General features: G+C 34.1%; 1 protein-coding gene across 2 annotated transcripts in view; it reads right to left on the reverse strand.

Annotated features, from left to right (window-relative positions):
- LOC123685257 (amyloid-beta-like protein) overlaps window positions 1–25369 on the reverse strand; it is a 138763-nt gene that overhangs the window by 925 nt on the left and 112469 nt on the right. For both annotated transcript variants that reach the window (XM_045624901.1, XM_045624902.1), the window contains exons 4-8: window positions 6733–6954; window positions 5019–5395; window positions 3068–3361; window positions 2496–3014; window positions 2133–2324 (exon numbers count right to left, since the gene is read on the reverse strand). In XM_045624901.1, coding sequence (XP_045480857.1) covers window positions 2133–2324; window positions 2496–3014; window positions 3068–3361; window positions 5019–5395; window positions 6733–6954 — 1604 coding nt within the window. The remainder of the gene's footprint in view (window positions 1–2132; window positions 2325–2495; window positions 3015–3067; window positions 3362–5018; window positions 5396–6732; window positions 6955–25369) is intronic.

A 25369-nucleotide genomic window follows, 5' to 3' on the forward strand; every position in this document is an offset into this window, starting at 1 on the left:
AGAGAGTAATCAATGTTTGAATTTTTAATCAATGTTAAGGCAAATGGTGCAACTGGCCCTTAAAATTTTATCAAATATTATTTACTTAGGCTTATGGTCAGATGCACCATTTGCCTAAACATTGATTACTTCCTGATTTTTCTTAAGAAATTAGAGAGTAATCAATGTTTAAATTTTTGATCAATGTTTAGGCAAATGGTGTAACTGGCCCTTAGAATTTTGTCAAATATTAACTTGGGCTTATGGCCAGTTGCACCATTTGCCTAAACATTGATTAAAATTTAAACATTGATTACTTCCAGATTTTTCTTGAGAAATCAGAGAGTAATCAATGTTTAAATTTTTAATCAATGTTTAGGCAAATGGTGCAACTGGCCCTTAAAATTTTATCAAATATTATTTACTTAGGCTTATGGTCAGATGCACCATTTGCCTAAACATTGATTACTTCCTGATTTTTCTTGAGAAATCAGAGAGTAATCAATGTTTAAATTTTTAATCAATGTTTAGGCAAATGGTGCAACTGGCCCTAAGCCTAAGTTAATATTTGAGCTAAGATTTCTGAGGCACAAATCTAAAACATGGATGAGGAACTCACAATGAAGAAACAATTCTTCATCAATAATTGACGAATAATAGTTATTTCTCTAATTCACTGAATTTTTATTGGAATATTCCCTTAAATATCGTTTAGTGATTTTTGCATTGAAGAATGTTGGTTGGCAGAACTGTTTTCTGTATCAAAAATTTGACAGATGATAGATAAATCAATAATGGGAATGTTTCGAGTACCAACAGTGATTCAGTGGAATGGCCTTTTAGACGTTTATGGAAAACTAATCATAATTTTGAGCTGAAAATTTGCATATTGAGGTTTGAGACAATGATCTTTCTCCCTTAAATATTTTCAGATCTCTATATCTTCCGATTATACCGGAAACAGACTACTACTTCCTCATTTCGAATGGCACACCCAGTATATTATTGCATCATTAGAAATCTTTTTTGATGACAATTTCGGAAATATGCCATATCTTGACTAAAAAATCAACGGTTCATAAGTAATGGGATTCTTATGAAAAAATGGTAGCGATGAGGACTCACATTTTCTTTTAATTTTTCGGCAGAAAAAGCTTTTTTCGAAAAAATTTTCTTCTTTTTCAATTCTGCAAATACGTATATTATAAGACTGTTTGCGGTTTGGACCAAAAATGTACAGGGTGTTCATAAGAAGAACATTAATTTGGACGAAACAAATTCATCAAAACTCAAGATTTTCAAATTAGAACCTATATTTTTTATTATTTCAGTCGATACTACGTCCAAAAATAGTGGAGGTTACTTAAGCAAACCCTATACCTAAAATGAATACTTTAAGAGTTATCGAGGAAGAACCTTAAATGAGGAAAAACAGCAATTCCTCACTGTGTGGAATTGTCTGTGACTTTCGGAAAACACAGAAGAAATAAATTCAATGTTTTGATAACTAAGTTTTACATTTCAGTAAACCTCACTATTTTTGTACGTAGAATCGACTGAAATAATAAAAAATATAGGTTCTAGGTTTGAAAATTTAGAGTTTTGATCAATTTAACTTGTCCAAGTTCATGATCTTCTTATGAACACCCTGTACATTTTTGGTCCAAACCGCAAACAGTTTTATAATACTTCTTATTTGCAGAATCGAAAAAAACAGCTTTTTCTGCCGAAATATTAAAAAAATGTGGGTCCTCATCGCCACCATTTTCATCATAAGAATCCCATTAACTCATGAACCGTTGAGTTTTTACCCAAGGATATTGCATATTGCCGAAATTGTCGTTAAAAAAAGCTAACTAATGATGCAATAATATACTGGATGTGCCACTTGAAATGAGGAAGTAGTACTCTGTTTCCGGTATAACCGGAAGTTGTAGAGATCTGAAAATATTTTAGGGAAAAAGACCATTGCCGCAAACCACAATATTCAAATTTTCAGCTCAAAATTATGATAAGTTTTCGATAAACGTTCAACAGGCCATCCCGGTGAATCACCCTGTATAATAATGAAATAAAACCAAAAATCTTTGTAAAACTGAGATATAAACGTATTCGCCACAGAATTAGGGATATTATGTTTTATCAATACTTACAGGCTCATCATGACTCATTTGGTGAGTCATGGAATGAGAAATTCTTATTGTCTCCTGCCTGTGAGCTACAGCAGCGACATCTTCAACAGCTTGTTGGACAGCAGAATCATCAACTTGTCTATGTTTGGTACTGACATCATTGCTTATTAAATCCACGGTACTATTGAGAACATTCTGGGTTGATGTAGAATACTGAAAAAATGTTGTTATGCATATTGTGTAATTGTTCAATTTTATATAATTAAATATCATAACCTATTGAACATAAATAACATAAGAAACGTCAAAAATAATACACAGAGTTGCCATTATAACAGTTTTAAATCGTATCATTCCTATTAGAAAACCCGTTTCAAGCCTTACCTTATTCTCTTCTGGCAAGGATTCATCCTCCATATCCTCATCATCGAAGTTGCTTATCTTCTTACCCAAAACTCCCTCGACACGTTTCTTCTCTTCCTTGAGATCCATTCGTTCCTTTTTCCTCTGTTCTTTCCTCTCCTTTTCTTGTATTTTTTGCCTTTCCTTTTCGGCTTGTTTGGTGGCCACATCATATTTGTATTTGTTCAAGATGGCTTGTTCAGCTTCAGTGGTCATAGCTAGAAGAGAACCTGGAGTTTCATCTTTGGATCGTAGAGCTTGGATGTAGTCGTCCATCAGTTGTTCTATTTTGGCTGCCAAAGCAGGGTAGCGTCTGAGCATCTGCATGCTTTGGTTGACTGTTCTATCGATGTCCAAAAGACGCTCTAACGTTCTTGGTTGTTCTCTAGTGGCAGCCTCGATACTGCTGGAGAGCAGATGACGGTAATGTGTTATAGCATGAGCCCTGTCTTTATGCAGTGCCCGTAGGACTTTCTGTAGACATTTTTGTACTCGATGGGTCTGAAAAGTTAGAATGAAAATATAAGAAGTTATTAACTTATTTACACACTTACGTTTGGAGGAACTTCATTGAGAGCTTGGGTATAGCATGTCATGGCTTCTTTTTTCCTCTGGTTGATGTGAGCTAACACCCTCTGTTGGTGCATGGCAGCAAGTTGATGTTTTTCAGCGTCCCCTTCTTCCTCCAGCGCTTGAACAGTTTGCTGGAACCTCCTTGTCATTCGCTGCTTGAAGTCTTCGGCTCCTCGAGGATCACCTTGGCGCATCTCTTGGTAGCGTTCCTCCAAGTCTGACCAGTCCTTCATCACCTTGGTGACCTTTTCACGATGGGTTTCTTCAAGTCGCTTCTGTAAAATATTACCATCTTCATATTCCATTCAAACATTAGATGTTATTTGAATATGAAAAGCAGAAAACCAGAATTCAACGGATCAAGCTTCAAAAATACACTGCGCAAAAGAATTAACGCACATTATGGAAATCTCAAATTTATTCTACAACTGAAGGTGTTCTCAATGATAATTATTTTTATCAGAATTATGCATGCATATGTTATCCACTTTCAACGTTTTTCTTCAATACAGATGTTTTTTCCCAGCAGGAATAAAAAAAGATGAGATTATCAGATTTTGAATGTATTGGCTCCATTCTGAAATCAGTTGTTCTCGATCAATTCTAGTGATCAATAGTTTTTCTTTCGTTTGATTTTCTACACTCGATCGCTATGCAACGCGAAACACGCAATTTGATCCAAGAGAAAATTGCCCAAGCGGTAGTTTTGCGAGAAGAAGGGTGGACATACACAAGAATTGCAGAAAGGTTTGGAGTTTCCCATACAAGTGTGTCCAGAATGTTGCAGCGATTCAGGGAGACAGGTATGAATGTCCGAAGACCAGGACAGGGTAGACCACGGGTAACAACTGCCATTCAAGAACGTTTCTTGAAAGTTTCTTCATTGAGACAACGGTTTGCAATCGCTCGCCTCCTTCAAAATCAGCTTGAGCAATCTCATAGGGTGCAAATTAGCACTCAGACAATAAGAAATCGCCTCAGAGAATATGATTTAAGGCCTCGTGTCGCGGCAAGAGGCCCAGCTCTTACCCCAGCCCATCGAAGGGCGCGTTTGGATTTTGCGAGAGAACATATCCATTGGGAAGAGGCTGATTGGGAAAGAGTGCACTGCGCATATCTTTCATGTGGACGTCTGTATACAAGGGAACGTCGATCACAATGGTAGAGGCAGAATCTAGACTCATCTGTGAAGAGAACTCGTTCCCAATCAGCCTCTTCCCAATGGATATGCTCTCTCGCAAAATCCAAACGCGCCCTTCGAAGGGCTGGGGTAAGAGCTGGGCCTCTTGCCGCGACACGAGGCCTTAAATCATATTCTCTGAGGCGATTTCTTATTGTCTGAGTGCTAATTTGCACCCCATGAGTTTGCTCAAGCTGATTTTGAAGGAGGCGAGCGGTTGCAAACCGTTGTCTCAACGAAGAAACTCTTAAGTAACGTTCTTGAATGGCAGTTGTTACCCGTGGTCTACCCTGTCCTGGTCTTCGGACATTCATACCTGTCTCCCTGAATCGCTGCAACATTCTGGACACACTTGTATGGGAAACTCCAAACCTTTCTGCAATTCTTGTGTATGTCCACCCTTCTTCTCGCAAAACTACCGCTTGGGCACATTCCTCTTGGGTCAAATTGCGTGTTTCGCGTTGCATAGCGATCGAGTGTAGGAAATCAAACGAAAGAAAAACTATTGATCACTAGAATTGATCGAGAACAACTGATTTCAGAATGGAGCCAATACATTCAAAATCTGATAATCTCATCTTTTTTTATTCCTGCTGGGAAAAAACATCTGTATTGAAGAAAAACGTTGAAAGTGGATAACATATGCATGCACAATTCTGATAAAAATAATTATCATTGAGAATACCTTCAGTTGTAGAATAAATTTGAGATTGCCATAATGTGCGTTAATTTTTTTTGCGCAGTGTACATACCTGGGCTTCCTTGTAGCTCTGATGCTCATTTCTAGGATCGAAGTGTGTGAAGTACGGGTCAGGCGCAGACACAGGAGTGGTAGTGGTCGTGGTGGAAGTGCTGGTAGATGTTGTAGATTTCGATTTGGCCGTTGTGCTTGACAAGGTATCCCAGTCACCGTCATCGTACTCGTCGAGTTCATCTTCGTCGTCTTCCTCATCATCTTGCACGTTCGTGGCTTCTGATAAGTCTGTATCATCCGCCAAGTCATTTATATCATCTTTATCTTCTTCATCTATCTCGTCGGAATCGTCATCTTCATCAGTGTTGATGTCTAGGATATCTGATTCCTTTTTGAGGATCGAGAGGTTTACTGTGTCTTTACTCTTCATGTTATCTAGGGGGAACAACATATAGGTTAATATGGGGGACATACTTGAAGTTAATTCATAGATGTTCACAGTGGCGTGTCAATAACTTTGGGAGTTGCTTTACGTATTCCTCGATTTTCAGAATTTTATGTGAAATTCATCTAGGCTCATTTCGCTATTAGTAGAATGTTAACAGGTCAAAGCGAGAAATAAGATTCTTGTTTAACTAACGGGTGTTTTTTTTTCGAGGTATATAACTTTAAGTTGGCATTACTGTTCAAGATGGCGACCGATTTCACAGCTGTCAAGTGATTTATTCTCAGTTTGGCTTGGCAATTCATCATGAGTAGACTCATGCCTGAACAACGCTTGCAAATAGTGCAATTTTATTTGGAGAATAATGGTTCTGTGCGAAATACGTATCGCGCACTACGTCCATTTTATTTTGTTTAGCGATAAAGCGCACTTCTGGTTGAATGGCTACGTCAACAAACAAAACTGTCGCATTTGGAGTGGAGCTAATCCTCAAGTGTATGTCGAAACACCGTTACATCCAGAAAAACTGACTGTTTGGTGCGCTTTATGGGCTGGTGGAATCATTGGTCCGTACTTCTTCAAAAACGATGATGGCCAGAACGTTACAGTCAATGGTCATCGGTATAGAGCCATGATTACTAACTTTTTCATTGCTGAATTGAACAACCATGATATCCAGGAGCTGTGGTTCCAACAAGACGGCGCAACATCTCACACAGCTCGTGCCACAATCGATTTATTGAAAGACACGTTTGGTGACCGCCTAATTTCACGTTTTGGATCTGTGAATTGGCCTCCAAGATCTTGTGATTTAACACCGCTAGACTACTTTCTGTGGGGCTATGTAAAGTCATTGGTCTATGCGGATAAGCCACAAACCCTTGACCATTTGGAAGACAACATTCGCCGTGTTATTGCCGATATACGGCCACTGGAAAAAGTCATCGAAAATTGGACGTCCAGATTGGACTACATCCGAGCCAGCCGTGGCGGTCATATGCCAGAAATCATATTTAAAATGTAATGCCACAAGATTATCTTGCGGATAAATAAAATTCATGTCAATCGAATAATCCATCGTTGTTTTATTGCAATTTAAAGTTCTTTAGCTCTAAAAAAACACCCTTTATAAGAAAGAGTTTTGAGGGAAAGAGTGAACCAAATACTCAGAAATACTCAGGCTGAAGCTTCCAAGGATGGATCACCTCAAAGGGTTTCTTCGAAACTTTAATATCCGCTCAATTGTACAGTGGCGTACGAATGATTCAAGGTCAATTTCGGCTGTTTTCACACTGGTGTATCTCGAAGTAAAAACAAAATTACTCACCAACAAAGTGTTTCGGACAACAGACAAATTCAACACCGCTGAATAGCGAAATGCCACAAGGAAGTAACATGGCGAAGGATCTCAGCTGAAGACCCCTTTCTTGACAAGCACTTCCAGCAGTGGCGTTCCACCTGCCAAACGTCCAGCAGTTGCTCTGGTTGTGGATGTGGTCGAAGAGGCAGTTTTCTGGTACGAGAAGAGCGTCTGATTGAAATGGTCCCTCTACAAAAAAAAAAAACACTGTTAAGAAAAATATTTACCGTTTTTGCTAGTAAATTCAGTTCAATTTTCAGTTTGATTACCTTTGAACTGTCCACAAATTGAATCAATATTTCTAGTGTCAATGGTATCAATCTTTAGTCAAATTGAGGCGGATTCTTGACCTTGGATTAACTGATACTTTTTTTTGATAAGTTTGGATAAGTCCTGAGGAAATTCCTCAAATATTTCATTCAATAGTCTCCAACTCACTAAGAAACAGAACTTGGACATTTGGGGTTTCGCCTTACGCTGTTATGTTTCCTATGTCCAAAAATAATTCAATAACCTCAAAACCTCTTCTTAGAGAGAAAAAGGTGTAATAATTTCTTTCAAGTTTGCTGGCAACTTCGTATCCCATTACTTTTTCTGCCAAGCTAATTCAATTAACGCTGTAGCAGAGAATACCAAATTGGAGCAGAAATTAAAATTAGGATTTCACTTTGATATTTTTTCGTCGGGTGTAGAGACTTGAGGAATAATTAACCTAGTTTTGCAGGGGCAATTTTGTATCTGGAAAAATGATGTAATCAATTTATCTTCCATTTTTACGAGAGTGCTGTTCCGGATTCTAACGCAATTATCTTCTTGACATGCTGATCGGAAGAGAAGCATTTCGTGATAGAAAGGACGTAAAGACGGTTCACATTTGCTGCAGAATTTTACTGCGCTTCGGTCCGATCAAATTTTGGAATTAGCTGAAGTCATATTTCTGAATTGCACTGGTCTAGTTGATGGTTTGATTATTGGCCTCTCAGAATTTAACATTATTTGTCAATTGACAATTCTTCTAGTTTGATGAACGTTTCTTTACAATTAATATAAATTACCAAACTTTTATGCAATTAAGTAATTTGCATTTGTTTAAATGCATTGCAGAAAAGCTTAGTAGCACATTGGATTCATCATTTAAATACGAATACAAAAAAAACAATACGAATTTTCGTTAAGAAGAAACAAGAACAATACTAATATATAAAATAAATAATAATTATAATACAGATATCATGACGAAATTACAATGCGCTGTTCATGGAACGAGCGCTCAGAGAGTGGTAAGAATAAATTATTTCTCAAATTGATTACTCGCAAACAATGACATTATAATACAGCACATGATAGAATGTCTAATGCTGCTTTATAATAAAGAAAAGAAAAAAAAAGAAAAGAGGACAAAACATTCAAATTTTTTTGGTTGGAATCTGGAATTGCTGAAACAAATCTAGAATCTAGAATTATAATGCCTGAATACATTCCATCTCAACATGATTGATTCATTAAACAAAGATTTCATCGATAACAATTGATGGAAAGGTTCAGAGCAATCTATGAACAAAAAAATGGCAGTGCTGAGAATTTAATCTAATTTAACCACTATGACATAATTATGTGTTCGCTAACTCTCAAACAAATTCACGCAACATCAGTCAAGTGTTTCACTTGCTCGAATATTGCTGAAAATAGGTATCCCTATATATAGTTCACGCTTCAAAGAGCTTAACATATGAATGATTCTGCTATTGGAATCATAAGGGCTGAATATAACTCTTTGAAACACAATTTATTGAAATTGAGTTGTATTCGTGTTGAAATAATCATAAACCTATTACAATTTTGTTGAATAGAAATATTTAGTGCTGTTAACTATTAACACAATAGATGTTAATGAAGACACTTGAATTAATGACTTGAACAGTCACCGTATTTAAGAAAAGAATTCTAAAATCACGAGGATTATGAGTGTGCATTTTTGCATTATAAAATAACAAATAGCTGTCAATAATTGACAAGTATTTGTTGAATGACATATATTACACCACCAGTATTCATGCTGCCCAATAAAGAAATAAATAATAATAATAAAGTCTCATTTTGAATGACATGATACTAATGTGTTATCTATTGCTATTTGCTATTAATTTGATGTTCATGAATGGTAACATTTTGGCTCAGCTATTTGTTACTTGATAATTGTTATGTGTTGATTCAGTTAATTGTTACGTGATATTTGTTATTTGATACTGCGTATATATGAAGGAGAGTAGAATAAATTGAACCCAGGAATTGTTAGCAAGAATACAGGGTGCTCCAGAATAAAGTCTAGGAACGTAGGTCCGCAAATAGTTCCTCACTAAAATACAGGGTGTTTAAATAAATCGTCTCAAATTTAATTGTATCTTATTCTTATTGACAAGGGCTACCGAATAAAAAACTGAATTATACTGATTTAGACATTGAAAAATAAATCATTGTGAAAATCCGACTGACTTAGTTCCAGAACTCAAATCCATTTTCATGAAATTATGTTTCAAAAAGGGACAAATGTATTAAAAAAACTTCAATTTCATTTTGTTCCATTTTCATCATATCCTCCTTCAAAAAATGCCCAGACCTTGTATTCTTCACCCCTGACCATTTTTTAAATAAATTTCAATACTAGTTTAGAGTTTGAAAACTTATAACAATGTTTCAAAGGTCATTTCCACATGTTTTGGTTTTCAAGAAATTAAGGAAAAACAATTCGTTTTCAAACTTCAACACCCCGTATTTTGGGGCATACATTGACAACTTTCTTACTTAAAAAAGTGTTAGGCATAACCTTTTGAAAGTTTCTGAAGTTATTCTGGAATGCCCTGTATATTCAATGATATAAGATTGGAGAAATATTTAAAATATGATACAAATCAATTCCTGATTTATCAGTGAACTGAAGTATCTTCATCCAAATAAGATTTGTGATATTTGTTACTTTGTTAGGTTGTTTTTTATTAATATTAATGTTTAGATTTTTTTAATATTTCTCATTTTTCCGAATGCATAGATATAGATATAAATATCTATATCTATGCCATATCTGAGTTCATTATATCGTGAAGGAAAGGTGCTATGAAAACAAAACCTTGAAAAAAACTCAACCTTCAACACCCTGCATCTCAAAAACAAAGCGTTTGCGGGCTCATGTTTATAGGACTTTTCTTCATTAAAATGATCTGTCATCCTCGTTTGTACCTCCAATTTAGGAACACCTTCATATTCAGAAAGTTGAAGGCTTCATAATAAGAATAACAAGATAAATCTCTAAGATGATATATTGAAGATGGTATTTGGTTGTCTACCTCTAGAATTTGTTATAATACATCCTAATTCTCTATAATCTGACTATAATCTTATTTTCAAACGAATAAACGAGATTTTTCGATAAGAGAATTCTGTAACTTAATAAAAACAAAATGCATATGCGTGATTTTACATTGTAAAGTGTAAACGATCCAATTTCGAGAAGGACACGTGTGAAAATAATTGGAATGAAAGGTATTCGAAGCTTAATTGTTTGCCAAAAATATCACCTTAATTCTGACTTGGATACTGATATTCAAATTATCCTAATATCTGAAAATTCAGGTTAAGTGTCCTATGTTATCTATATGGGTGGGTAGACCAACCTTTATTTGAAAGTTTCAGCAGATCTACTGAAAGGGTAGAGTTTGTGTTTGTCGAGGGATTATTTTGATGTTTTGTTAATTCATTAGGTAGTCTCAAGTCAGGAGGTAATTGAGAATTACACGTACTCTATGCTGGGAGAATTCATCCCTTTTGATATCCTTGAATCGAAACATTTCTCCGTTTAAAAAGGATAATCCTTTGAAGAAACTAAGAGAAAATATCATCTGATTTTATAAGGTGCATTTCATTTTACACCATGAAAGTATTTCGGATGTTTGACGATCATTTGAATTTTTTTTTTCGTTTTTTTTCAAAAATAAGTGAGCAATGTTTTACGCTAGAGACCGTCAATTTATATGAGGTTTTCACTATTATTCATTTTAAAGAGTTTGTCATCGCGGAAAGTCCTTATTTATCAATTTTCTCGGAATGGAAAAAAATTAGATGACTTTTTGACTTTTTGAAAAATAAAAGTATGCATGCAATTTCTTTTATTATGAATATTCCCATAAAAATATTACACAAAAAGTCTTGTCAAAGTCTTTTTATGAAATTTAAAATAAAGAATTAAAAACGTATTTGAATTCTTGTATGTGGCAGAAAAGGAAAATGAATCATAGGAATGTTTGAGATTGACTCATCCTGAAAAGTGGTGGGGATTCAAAAACGCTGAAGGGAGAGTTAAACTTTGTCATGATCACGAGAATGTCACGTGATATAAACCCATCTTAACCGAATTTTAAGACTACCGAGGTGAAACATACAAATATATTACCTGTTTTGTGTGTGACAGATTTCAGAAACAGATTGAAACATTTATGGCATTTTGACATTGTGATCTTGTTACCCCAGTGATAACAACTTTCACAAGAACGTTGGCATAATAAAATTTGGCTTAAAGTCTTTCATTCTATCAATCTTCTGAGAAAATTCTGAGCTTGAGATTCGGTTTAAAGATTTACAGGTCCGACACAACAAAGGCTTTCATTACGAATCGTTATGAATTATATTCTATTGCTGCACTTGCTCAAACCTTTGTAAGCATGTCATAAATTCATCGAGCCAGCCTCTAGTTTGACGTCAAAGTGAAATGATGAGGAATAAGTACGTTTTAAATGAAGATTGAAAAGAGAAACTATTCGAAAATTACTTTTTTCGGCAACCGTCCGGGAAGTGCTCACTTCCCGGACGCTTTTTCTCTGAGAAAGTAGCATTTCCCGGCCTAGTCCGGAAAGTACGTACTTCCCGGACTAGGCCGGAAAAGAATCATAGAATACATAGCAACCGAGATAACGGCTGACAGTTCATATGAAATTAGTTGTCAAAAATTTGCATGTTTTTTGATCGCAATCGCAATAAAATATGGAAAGCAGCAGCGATAGTGTTATTTTACATGGTTGCCGAAAAAATATTGTACGCAACACGCCCGAAAATGGTTTTTTTGGACTCACAGACTTCCAGGACTCGCTTACGCTCGTCCTGGAATTTTGTCTATTCGTCCAAAAAAACCCTATTTTCCGGACTTGTTACGTAAATTACTAATTTGATAAATGCATGACAAGTATGACAACCGATTCGGATCACAGGTAGTATTTTATTCTCTGTGTTAGTATTTCAGAAAAAAAATTTCATGCCAATTGAAGTAATGAAATAATGAAAAAATGCATATGAATCCTTGTCTTATTGTTCGAATGATTCTAATAGTGACTTTGTAATACTTCAAATTACTTTGCAACCATTTGAAGTAGAAAACAAAGTATAATTGGAAAATATGTTTCTTAGTTATAAAAAACTTCAGACTGAAATTCATTTCATTCTGAATAATCATGTTGAAGCTGCAAAGGAAAAACATTTTTTTTGGAACTTCCAGAGACTGTATCTTTCTTTTACGAGTGGAATATATGAATTTTTATCAGTAAGGACTGAATCTATATTTTTGTTTTGTAGTAGTTTTTTCAGAATATAGAGCTCTTGTTGGGAAAAACTGTTTATTAACTCTAAATTAGTAATGTAAGAAATCCTTTCACATTTTCAACGAAATATCATCATTTCTCAAGTTCGAAAAAAAATAATTTTTCATCTGACTCGCATCCTTCAAGATTAAAATTTCAAACAAATTATTACTTTTCCCATGTTCAGAGTTATCAAGTGGGCTTTTACGTTTTCCGTTATGGCTGCTTCGTGGTTCGAGGAAAGCGAATAGCAAAATGACCTTTTCCCCATATTGATGGTAGACGATGAAGTTATATTAACTGGATGGGGAAAATAAACAAACTTAATCTATAAATTTTGCAAATGAGATCATGTGCCAAATTAGCATTTACAACGCCGAAAATTGTGCAAATGGAATGGGGGAAACCGTTATGGGAGCCTCTGCAATAGAAAAGTTGTGCTTTAATTAGATCAGACGCTTGGTTAACTGGCTTAATTTGACTTTGGGGTAAAGTACAAGGGCGTAGATCTTTTTTTCTTGGGGGGTTATCGAGAAAAAAATTTTTGACGAAATTATTTACTCATATCCATAAAGAAAAAGAGGTTTAATAACGAAGTTTGAACCAAATTACTCGAAATAATTTTTTTTTATTATCAATTCGATTGTTCGCATCGTATACTGGGTGTTCTTGAAATGGAGTTACGAAGGAAAATGAGAGATTTCTTGAATGATTTTAAAAATAAAATGACCCATTAACACGAGCCCGCAAACGCTTTGTTTTCGAGATACAGGGTGTTTCTTGTAGTCCTACTTTTTTGTGATGCTTAACCAGTTTATCGAATCTTTATTAATCTTCGCTACAGAGTTGGTAAAAAAAACTCAAAATGAATTTATTTATCACAGCTACCTAACTGGTTCTTTATAATAATTTGAATTTTCCTGGAAATTACTATAGAAAGCTGTTTGAGTTTTTTTCTCGAAATCGATTGCAGATACGACAAAACTACAACCAACCAAAAGGTGTAATACTGAACCAGAGTTTCTTTCAAAATTTTTCTAATCTGCCAGTGGTTCACAAATAAAATAATACTGAAGGAAAAAAGCGGGCACCATTCCAGAAAAAATCACCCTGTAGATTTGCATTCAAAATTAGGATGTCACACGATGAAAACTTTAAATTGGAATATCTATGCCAATTCAAGTTAAATATCTTGTGAAGGGAAGGTGCTTTGACAGAAATACTTGAACTTGTACCTCAAAAACAAAGCGATTGCGGACTCATTATATAGGACTTCTTTTCTTTTTGAAAAAATGCATGTGAAAGTGAAATTGTTATATTTTTTGGTTGAATATCCAATTGTTATTCGGACTAGCAATTGGGATTGTAAAATAATTTCTGCCGAAGAAATTTTTCATTACTAGTGTGTTTGTTCGTATTCATCAAAGCAAAGTTATTATAAAGTTTTCACGCAAATTTTAATTTTTAATAATTTTACCTGTGGCGTAAAAATGGGGGAGAAAAATAATAGTATATTCTAAAACAAGTTGCAGAATGGACTCCTATTCCAACACGAATGCGAAATTCGAAAACGAGCGACGAAGGAGCGAGTTTTCGAACGCATGAGTGTTGGAATTGCCTTCTGCAACGAGTATTAGACGATATTTTCTCTATTTCAGTCAAGTTTTGTGAAATATTGTCGAAATTCAATGAAAAATTCAGATTATACATCCTAGTGACATTTGTATTGTATCTTGGCAGTTGGTGTGACTGTTACCAAAATTGACAGATTACGGAATTTCAATTTGAATCGTACGTTTCAAATTTTGAAATAATTTTTAATTACGCATTAAACTCGTCAATCATGTCTGACGAAATCGATTTAACACCAACAGAATTAGGAGAAATTGCGAATATAATGTCGCAAATCATTTCACTAAATCCAAATTATATTATATTGACAATTTGACGTGTTGAAGTTTGATAGAATTGGAAGTCTGTGTAGACAACCACAAAACGAAAAATATAACAATGCTGTAATGAGTTCATTACAGCACTGTTTTTAGAACTGTAATGAACTCATTACGATACTGAAATAGAGAAAACCTTGTATCATACCGATTTATTTTTTGTCTGGATTTCATCACATCAATTGATATGAAATGAAATCTCATAAACTACTATTTTCCTCAAACTTGATGGTTGATTATTACGCACAATTAATCAAAATTCGAACACAAAATTCTAGTAGTACATAGTTTTAAGGTAATCAGCATGAGTGCAAAAGACGTAGCATTTCAAAACCTAAAATACCGATATAAAACATTTGTCCTCGTGAGTATCGATTCTCCAACCCTTCAAATGGACGTAATCCACAGAGCACTCTACATTGTGGGATTCGGACTTTCAAAGTTTGACCTCCTATCGACTTTTAATGGTGGAGTTGTTATAGTGTAATGGAGGGTACGGCTAAAATTGTCAGAACTTTGGCATTAAAGAGGTCATGGGAGTTTGACAAGGTCCTTAGTGTTCTGCAAAGTTGCTCGATCGAACTATCATCCGAAATATTTATACAGGGTTTCAATAGAACCTTGCTTATTAATTTTATTCTTAAATGTTCCGTAGATGTGTTGAATTTTATTTATTGATCTCAATTATTTTTTCATGCAAATTTCGTAAAGTTTGGATGGAAGATTCACCACTTTGGAAATAAGTTTTTGATGTTTCCCAAGCGACTCATTTCATTTATTTCAAATATTAACCTTACTTTCTTCATTATAACACGAATGATGACCAGACCTTTGTTATTTTATAAAAGCTGAAAGTTATCCCCTACATAGCAGTGGCGTACCCAAGGGGGGGGATCAGGGGGATATATCCCCCCCCAGAAGGAATATGCATTATATGTTACAACCTTATATATCACAATCTTATTATGAGTGAGCAAAATTCTTTGGAAAACTTCTTCAAAAGAAGGAAAAATTGAAATTTTTTTTTCTTTATCCCCCCCCAAGGCTTATGTCTGGGTACGCCACTGCTACATAGGTAAAGACGACCACCGACTATAGAGTTTAGGTTCTGGTTACTTTGGCAGGTAACAAGTAGTAAAGGTTTATAAACCTTAAATTCGTTAAAGTATAATCCTCAATTTTGTTATATTTTCTTCGGTATAACTTAAGTTAACTCGTCATCAATTGCCAGACATTTATGACAGTTGCTACCTCTAAACTTTTGTAATTACAATAAATGATACTTTCGTCATAGTATAAAAGCTAAATTTTATATATGTTACTTGGTGATAAACTTACTCATCATATCACATTGATATGTTTTTTTTTCTTTTCCATTTACCCACCCTAAATCCACCTGAGACGTATATGTGTTTTTTTTTTTGGTTAAACATACCTCTAGAAAAATTTTTACTTCAATCACATCTATGTAAATAATTGTAAATAAATCAAAATTCTTCATTAGATATGATTACAGATTAGGTGCTAATTATAATTATAATTTGAACAAATGTATCATGAATGTTTCCCCCTGTAAATAGCCATGTATATATAGTTTAGAGAAAGTAATAATAAAAATGCAGGATATGCAAAAAATAAAAAAATATGCGTTTTTTTTGGTTTTTGTTACTTGGTGACCTAATAAAAAAATTTTGCCTCAATAGCCGAATATTTTCAATGGTTTCACATTTTGCCAGACAAAGTAAAAGTCGATGATGATCTTTTAAGATATCCATGAAAAAAATTTTTTACGCTCATAGCCATGTTTTATAAAGTAAATAATGTTATTTGAATATTATAAAACACAAAAACAAGTGACACAGTGAATATGACCTTGGTAAACCCATGATTGAAGTACAGGAAAACTGCCGAAAATCTTGATAACCCAAAAAGACATTAATAGATCTGATATATTTTCTACATGAAATCGCAGAAGCTCTTATTTCATGTGGAAAAAGCTAATAAAAAAATATTGTATTCACTATCGTACCAACTACGGATGCCTACAATTTCATGATTATATGTTGCTGAGTTTCAAAGAAATGAAATTTTTAAATTTTATTTCCTTGTTTTTTAGCCTTGAAAATTCGTGGATAGTTTTCTCTAGCTTGGATAATCAGTGTGTTATAGCAATCGATTTTGTACCGAATTTCATCTAATTGACGATAAAAGCTCTGGATTTTTGCACACTCCAAAACGTAAATTGTGAAAATTCAATTTGATGGTTTTTTGTTGAAAATCTCATAACCTATCGAGCGGTTCAGAAATAACACCGGTTCCAAACTTCAATAAGGCTCATCAAAGTCTCTGGCAATGATTACAAACTCCGTATATCGCCTCTAAATACATAGTCCCGAATCTATTTGTTCAGGAACTCGAATCAAACGTATGAGAATAGCGAGGACGTTGGAACACTCAGATCCCTAGGAACACAACTGAAATCGTGCTTTAGACGTGTGCTACTCGATTTTCGTATGCGAAGACATTACATTGGGAATTTCGCAGAAAATTAATACGTCTAGGGGTTACATTTCCAAATCTGGGACAGCCCCAGACAGAAGGTCTGTTGGAGGTTTGAGAGTAGAATATATGAACTGTCATTAATTATCGTTAATATTCTGGAGAATTATTAGGATACTCGAGACGGTGAGGGAAAATCTACATGGGAAACACACTTGCGTGTTAACAGACACACAACTTCACTCTATTTGATAGATCCAAGAGTATAGTGGGCTAGCGTTTCAACCAAGATAGTAGAAAAACTGTTGTATCAAATGGTCTTGGAAACAAGAATGTTCCGATTTGGTTTTATTGGTTGAATATGTCATGTTCTACCTCGGGGGTGTTTTTGGAGAATGAGGCAGCAGTATGTTTATTCCCTTAGCATGAAGATTGGGAAGAGTGAACTCAATCCTACTAACATCCGTCCGATGGACCAACTAAGCATAAAAACACAATCAATGTTGACGAACACTTATCACTGAAACGACAAGTCTATAACTGAATAAAATGAAGATAGCTAGCCACAGGATTACATTTTAAATATGATTTCTGGCATATGACCGCCACGGTCACCCTCAACCTCATTTTTTTCAATACGGACCCGTATATTTCATGACACTTTTCGAAATAACTTTTAACGCTGAATTCAACGATATATCATACAATGTCATTCAAAGTTGATTTTCAGGTGATTTTGACCCTTATCCAATTTTCTTTGGGTTGGATCTGTAGTGAATGCAAATTATCAAAAACTGCCGTTAATAAAATAGTCAAGAGACGCGAATACAATGATTTTAAATTTGAATACCAAGCCTTGCAAAACTTATATCGTAATGATATCAAAATAAAGTTCGATTCTGTAATTTGTTTCAACGGAACAAATGACAAATTCAACAATAGTGATTTCTCGCGAGAAGATTGAGAATGTATTGGAAGGTATTCAAGAAGACGAAATAAGCAAATGTATAAGAAGTATGGGTTCCAGAACCGTTAAGTGCATTTTACAAAATGGTGGATATTTCGAATACTTACTTCATTCATTTTCATTTACTTTCGAATAATCATTCGATTTTTCTTTCATTAAATGATAATTCGTTTAATTATTATGAATTGAAATATGTAAATAATTATTACTTGTTTCTTGATTTGATTCTGATATGTTCCATTTAGTTCATGATGAGTAAGTTGATTTTCTCATCGAAAGGTATTGCATATTGTTAATTAAACTAGAGGTACCTAAATGTAATACAGATCCGACCCTAAGAAATTTGGATAAGGGTCAAAATAACCTGAATATCAAGTTTGAATGACATTGTATGATATATCGTTGAATTTAGCGTTAAAAGTCATTTTGAAAAGTGTCATAAAATATGCAGGTCCATATTGAAAAAAAAATAAGGTTGAGGGTGGTCTAGAGAGTACGAAACGTTGGATACGAAATCTGATTACGTAAAATTGAGGATATTTTACTGTCGAATAAAAAATTCATTATTTGATAATATTTGAAATAAAGTGGGAAAAAAAGAAAAACTAAAATGACAGAATTTACTTTTCTTATGATATCTCAATAACCGGCCCTGACAATCTCGATTTGTTTGAACTGCTTGATAATGCTTTTATGCATGCAACTTTTTCTCCATTTGACCGACCTTCTAACTCTTATGGTTCAAAAGTTACCAATACAATCCCATTGAAAAATTTCATTTGCTAATGAGATACATAATTATAATACGACGTCGAGATGATTTTTACATAGAAAAAGTTAATACTACATTAATGAATAAATCCACATTTAGCAGGGGATTAGTTATACATATTCAATAAACTACCTGAAAAGAATGAAAAGATCAAATATTGTAATAATTATAGAGAATTCAAAAAATGTTTAATGAGTTATATTTATGAAGAATTTAATTAAGTTAGTGGATTACATTTGTATTGTTTTCAATAGCCGAGTGCTAAATAAAGTTTATTATTTTTATTATTAAAAAGTGGCGACCCTGTATATGATACGATACATAAATTATAAATACTGAAGAAATCAAATCCAGAAATATCATTCCAGGAAGATAATTGAAATAAATAACCTTTATTTTTGGTGTCATAAGCACGTTTTTGAGTTGAGAAAAAAACGTAGTGGATTAGTTTAACTGAGTTTGAACCTTGTTGCATATTGATACACAAAATCATTGTAGAATGAAGAAATCAATCATCACGGGATTTTTTCCACAAAATGGATCAATCCACCCTACAAAATGGATCGATCCATCTCACAAAGTGGAGTAATCCATATTTGTTAGACATACTACATATTTTGTAGACACATTTGATAGACAAAATCATTGTAAGTAGAATGGAGTAATCAATTATTTTATGAAAATATTCATCGAAACAACCTTACAAAACGATCGATTCGTCAGGTATAGAGAGTATTTTGTTTCGTTTTCAGTTGCGGTAATGTTTCTTCGATTCAGAAGTACCGATTCTAGTCAAAGAACAATTAGTGTTTCCCAGCATTCCATTTTTACACCTTATAACGTAGGTAGAAACAAATAATGGGGTAAACAAATATCCCAAGTCTACATCCAGAACTGAAATATAATGATGTCGTTTCATTCTTATTACTCACTGTTTATTATTTTCTTTACCTACTGTCATATTTCAATGCGTTTGAAGAGCTTTTAACGTTCAACAACAATAATTTATTCTAAGGTATTTAGAGATGGAATTGAGCTTTGGGGCACCTAACTAACGTGTAAGTACCTTTATTGATTTATTGATGCGAGTCAATAAATCAATTTAGGTACCTACACCACAAATTGTCGAATTGTAGTTCACTATGCAAATTGGGGGATTATCACCCTGACAAAATTTTAAAGTTCTCTAATATCTAATGGGTGGAGGGGGTATTTGAGTGATAATGGTCAGAAGCCTCGGTATTTATGTAGGTATAAAAACTACCACAGAACCATCATCACTACCAAAATTTCTTCAGATCTTCGTGTAGTATCTCGTGTTCAAGCTACAAGCAAACTTTTCAAAATGTGTGACAGAAATACCAAGGAGGAGAATGTGATCGAAAACTTCTATAGAGATCTAAATTTGGCTAAATTGATGAGCCGTTTGGATCTTTATGAGAAAATGGAGGTGGATGAGGAGTGCCCCGAGCAAAGTCCGAGAAAAAGAAAATTAGAAAAACTTCCTTTGAGAAAGGCGAAAAAGGAAGAAATTCCCCGAAAAAAAAAAAGGACTGATGAGCCCATGGACGTGGAAGAAGATGAAATATAATTGGGCGGTTGTAAAGTGGTCTCCTAGCCACTTAAGAGAAAGGTAAATAATTATGTTATTGTTTTATTAATTTTCTATTTTTATACCAGTTAAGTGCTAAATAAATTTTATTTTTTTTTCTATTTCATATTTGTATATAATTTTTTGTATATAAGAATATTTCCAGATTGCAACACATTAGAAACGAAGAGATAAAAAGGAAAACTTGTCGGGTTCTTACAACGGCAGAACGAGTGGAAACGAGACAGCTATTATGGTACGGGCATGTTATGAGGATGGACGGTACACGATACGATGGCCGAAGAGAGATTGGAGTACATACCACAAAGCAGAAGGAGAGGAAGACCAACAACGCCGTGGAAGGAAGGAATAGCAAAGAGCATGTGAGATAGAGCCATTGATGAAGATGACTGGAATGATAGAAAGAAATGTACCGTCCTATAATCAAGAAATATCTGTTACCTTTTCATCTTAATTAAGTTAATTTCTTTATTAAGTATTGCTGTTGGTCCAAACTACACCTGCCTGAAACTTTACAACGCACTCACAGATCATGTGAAGAGTCTTAATATGACTGCTTTCAGGAAGAAAGTTAGAAATATGTTGCTGGACAGAACTATATATATACGATAGAAGAATTTTTACAGTGAATTATATTTTGTTTGTAAAGCTGTCTTTGACTTGTACATATATTTCAACCGAAGATTCCTGAGGTCAATAGAAACCCTTTTTTCATTTACCATTTTTTCCGATTCGGCCCGGTTAAAAAGATACAGGCTGTTGAAAATCAATAAAAAAATGTCATTTTCCGTTATATCTCGGAAATGGTTGTATAGAAAAAAATGAATTTCGGGATATAGTTTTTCATGTATGTGATGAATCTTCTCCGTACACAAAATTTTATCCACATCTCCCCGTTTCTTCATTATGAACACTTCATCCCATAAAAATACCAGAAATGCAAAGAACCGAACTCTTAAAAGTAACTAGGACGTTCATTGAAGGATATTTAGCTAATTTGAAAAATAAAAGTATTCTTCATATTTTCTCGTATATTGAGCCGTTTTCGAGTAATATGTGTTTAAAAAAAAAAAAATCTGTGAAATTCAAAAAATTGGGTACTTTGGCTAATTGCAACTCTGATAGAGAAGACTCACAGAAATGAATATTTGCTACGTTGTCAGGTCAAATATCATGGATTGAAACACTGAATTTGCATTGACAAGTGAGGGAACCAGCCGACTTAGTTTGAAAATAAAGTGATTTGAATAAACTCACCCATTGAGAAAATTCAATTCTTTCTGGTAAATCCGTCGGCAATAAAGCTTGTACCTTTTGAATATGGTATGGGTACAATCCTTGATCTCTCAAGCTGCGATCCACCGTAGATTGCGATATGTTATATCGCAATGCGAGACGTCTCGTACTTGTTTCGGGGTGCTGTTGCACGTCATCTAGAACATCATCCATTGCTCTTGATCGCATTCGGCCATTATCCACCATGTTGATAGCGAGGGTTCCATGATCACGCAATCTTTGAACAATCCTTACGAAAGTTCTCTCATTTGGCTGTCTCCTATTTGGAAACAGCCTTCCATAAGCTTCTTTAGCTCTTCTCGCTATTTTTCCATTTGTGAAATAGCATTCCAACATATCTACCATCTCCTCGTTAGAATACATTCTGCTAATTTCCACTTAACACACTTCACAAACAAACATTTTACACTAAACAAACACCTTACACTAAACAAACTAAACACACTTAACAAGTTAAACGCACTTAGGTAACACTTAACAAACTAAATACACTTAATACTTATCATTTATATTAAACAAAGCAACAGAAATCATGATACCATAAATTCGAATTTCAATTGTTTTCGGATCATTCTATGCGCATGACCGATCAACATAGAAGAATCTCGAATAATTTTGTGAACAAACCATCAAATTTATGAATTAATAAATTTATTTTATTATGAATTTCATTAAATGTAATAATTAGTATCATCCAAAATGTTAAATCGAATTTTGTATAATAAAATAAGTCATAATATGCTAGATTACCGTATGTTATGAACGATTTGAACTATTGCGCATGGCCTCAGAGATTATTACTCTATGCGCATGGCCAAACTGAAAATTTGAGAAATCTCGAAGAATTGTGGTTATGTTTGGCAAACAAATGGAATAATTCGATATTTGATTCGAAAATATTTTATGTTTCAATTAGGGATGGGAATACCGGTTACTCACCTGTCGCGTTACATTCGCGACCGCTCCAGAAAAATACCGATCCAAAATACCGCGATTTTGTAACTGTGGTTACAGGTATAACAAAACCGTAGGCGATTGCAACTAAGTTGAAAATCAGCGACGGAGGAACGAAGGAAACGAGACCGTTGGGATACCTAGACTAATTGTGGGCTGTCCTGTTGAATGATAATTCATTGTTCATCGAGTTTCTACGTAATTCTAGAAGGACGTATGCAAGTATAACAAAATCATAAAACCATAAAATTTTTTGGTGGCTCAGAATAACAACAAAGGTTAGAATCACAGATTACTAGTCTGTGTTAGAATCTTCGAAGGCACCTCATTAAAAACAGATGGTGTAAACTCCAGTGGAAATATACCATCATCGGGTAATCTAGGTATTACGTGAAAGAAATTATATCTATGTGTATCTGGAATTTCATTGGCAAATTGACTGAATATTATAAATTGATAGATACTCATTTCACATAGGTTATATCTAGAATCGATTTTTTGTTTACCGTTATTTCAGAGAATTTTTAAGTATATTTGCATTTCCGATTGATTCAATTGAGAATAAGGTTCAATTGTTGAAAGTAATCTCGGACTAACTAATATACATTTGCTGCAACCAATTTTTATCAAAGAAATTATCAAAAAGAACATCGAAAATATTGAAAATCATGAATCGAATTGTTTAGTTCTAATTTTGGAAGATACTATAGAAAAAAAATATATTCCATTAGACACTAAAAACACAATGGCAGAAACGATTTTTACGAAGTTACAGGTAAAAGAATTTCTTCTCATTGAACATAGCGCAAATGAATGTACAAAATTTTAAAAGCATTGACAGCAGGAGTTTCTGAGCGATCATAATTTAGTTTTTGTAAAAGGCACTGGCGTACTATTTTTTCCACAAATATGAAAGTCAATGCCAGTACGCACAACACTGTAGTTGCTGAAGACGTGGTATGCAACGTGAAACCGTGAGGTATCCATATTTACCAAACCTCGTTCAACTATCCCAAACCGTTTCGATGTTATTATTCGAAGTCCGGTGCCGGTACGCCGTAACTATCGTTACTTTGGGACCGGTTACTTTACGTTTGTGGAACGCGCGATTACGTTACTCAAAAATACCGTTCCAAAATCGCGGTTGCTGAAATACCGTCCCATCCATAGTTTCAATAAGAAACAACATAGTTCGGCGTAAGTAAGTTACTAAGTTGGCTTAGCTATTTGGTACTTGATAATTGTTATGTGTTGATTCAGTTAATTGTTACGTGATATTTGTTATTTGATACTGCGTATATATAAAGGAGAGTAGAATAAATTGATCTCAGGAATTGTTAGCAAGAATACAGGGTGCTCCAGAATAAAGTCTAGGAACGTAGGTCCGCAAATAGTTCCTCACTAAAATACAGGGTGTTTGAAATTAATCGTCTCAAATTTAATTGTATCTTATTCTTATTGACAAGGGCTACCGAATAAAAAACTGAATTATACTGATTTTGACATTGAAAAATAAATCTTTGTGAAAATCCGACTGACTTAGTTTCAGAACTTAAATCCATTTTCATGAAATTATGTTTCAAAAAGAGACAAATGTATTGAAAAAACTTCAATTTCATTTTGTTCCATTTTTATCATATCCTCCTTCAAAAAATGCCCAGACCTTGTATTCTTCAGCTCTGAACATTTTTCAAATAAATTTCAATACTAGTTTAGAGTTTGAAAACTTATAACAATGTTTCAAAGGTCATTTTCACATGTTTTGGTTTTCAAGAAATTAAGGAAAAACAATTCGTTTTCAAACTTCAACACCCCGTATTTTGAGGCATACATTGACAACTTTCTTACTTAAAAAAATGTTAGGCATAACCTTTTGAAAGTTTCTGAAGTTCTTCTGGAATGCCCTGTATATTCAACGATATAAGATTGGAGAAATATTTAAAATATGATACAAATCAATTCCTGATTTATCAGTGAACTGAAGTATCTTCATCCAAATAAGATTTGTGATATTTGTTACTTTGTTAGGTTGTTTTTTATTAATGTTTAGATTTTTTTAATATTTCTCATTTTTCCGAATGCATAGATATAGATATAAATATCTATATCTATGCCATATCTGAGTTCAACATATCGTGAAGGAAAGGTGCTATGAAAACAAAACCTTGAAAAAAACTCAACCTCCAACACCCTGCATCTCAAAAACAAAGTGTTTGCGGGCTCATATTTATAGGACTTCTCTTCATTAAAATGATCTGTCATCCTCGTTTGTACCTCCAATTTAGGAACACCTTCATATTCAGAAAGTTGAAGGCTTCATAATAAGAATAACAAGATGAATCTCTAAGATGATATATTGAAGATGGTATTTGGTTGTCTACCTCTAGAATTTGTTATAATACATCCTAATTCTCTATAATCTGACTATACATCTTATTTTCAAACGAATAAACGAGATTTTTCGATAAGAGAATTCTGTAACTTAATAAAAACAAAATGCATATTCGTGATTTTACATTGAAGTATAAACGATTCAATTTTGAGAAGGACACGTGTGAAAATAATTGCATTGAAAGGTATTCGAGGCTTAATTGTTTGCCAAAAATATCACCTTAATTCTGACTTGGATACTGATATTCAAATTATCCTAATATCTGAAAATTCAGGTCAAGTGTCCTATGTTATCTATATGGGTGGGTAGACCAACCTTTATTTGAAAGTTTCAGCAGATCTACTGAAAGGGTAGAGCTTGTGTTTGTCGAGGGATTATTTTGATGTTTTGTTAATTCATTAGGTAGTCTCAAGTCAGGAGGTAATTGAGAATTACACGTACTCTATGCTGGGAGAATTCATCCCTTTTGATATCCTTGAATCGAAACATTCCTCCGTCTAAAAAGGATAAAAGGAGAAAATATCATCTGATTTTATAAGGTG

The sequence above is a fragment of the Harmonia axyridis genome, chromosome 7, assembly GCF_914767665.1.
Source record: "Harmonia axyridis chromosome 7, icHarAxyr1.1, whole genome shotgun sequence".
Classification (NCBI taxonomy): domain Eukaryota; kingdom Metazoa; phylum Arthropoda; class Insecta; order Coleoptera; family Coccinellidae; genus Harmonia; species Harmonia axyridis.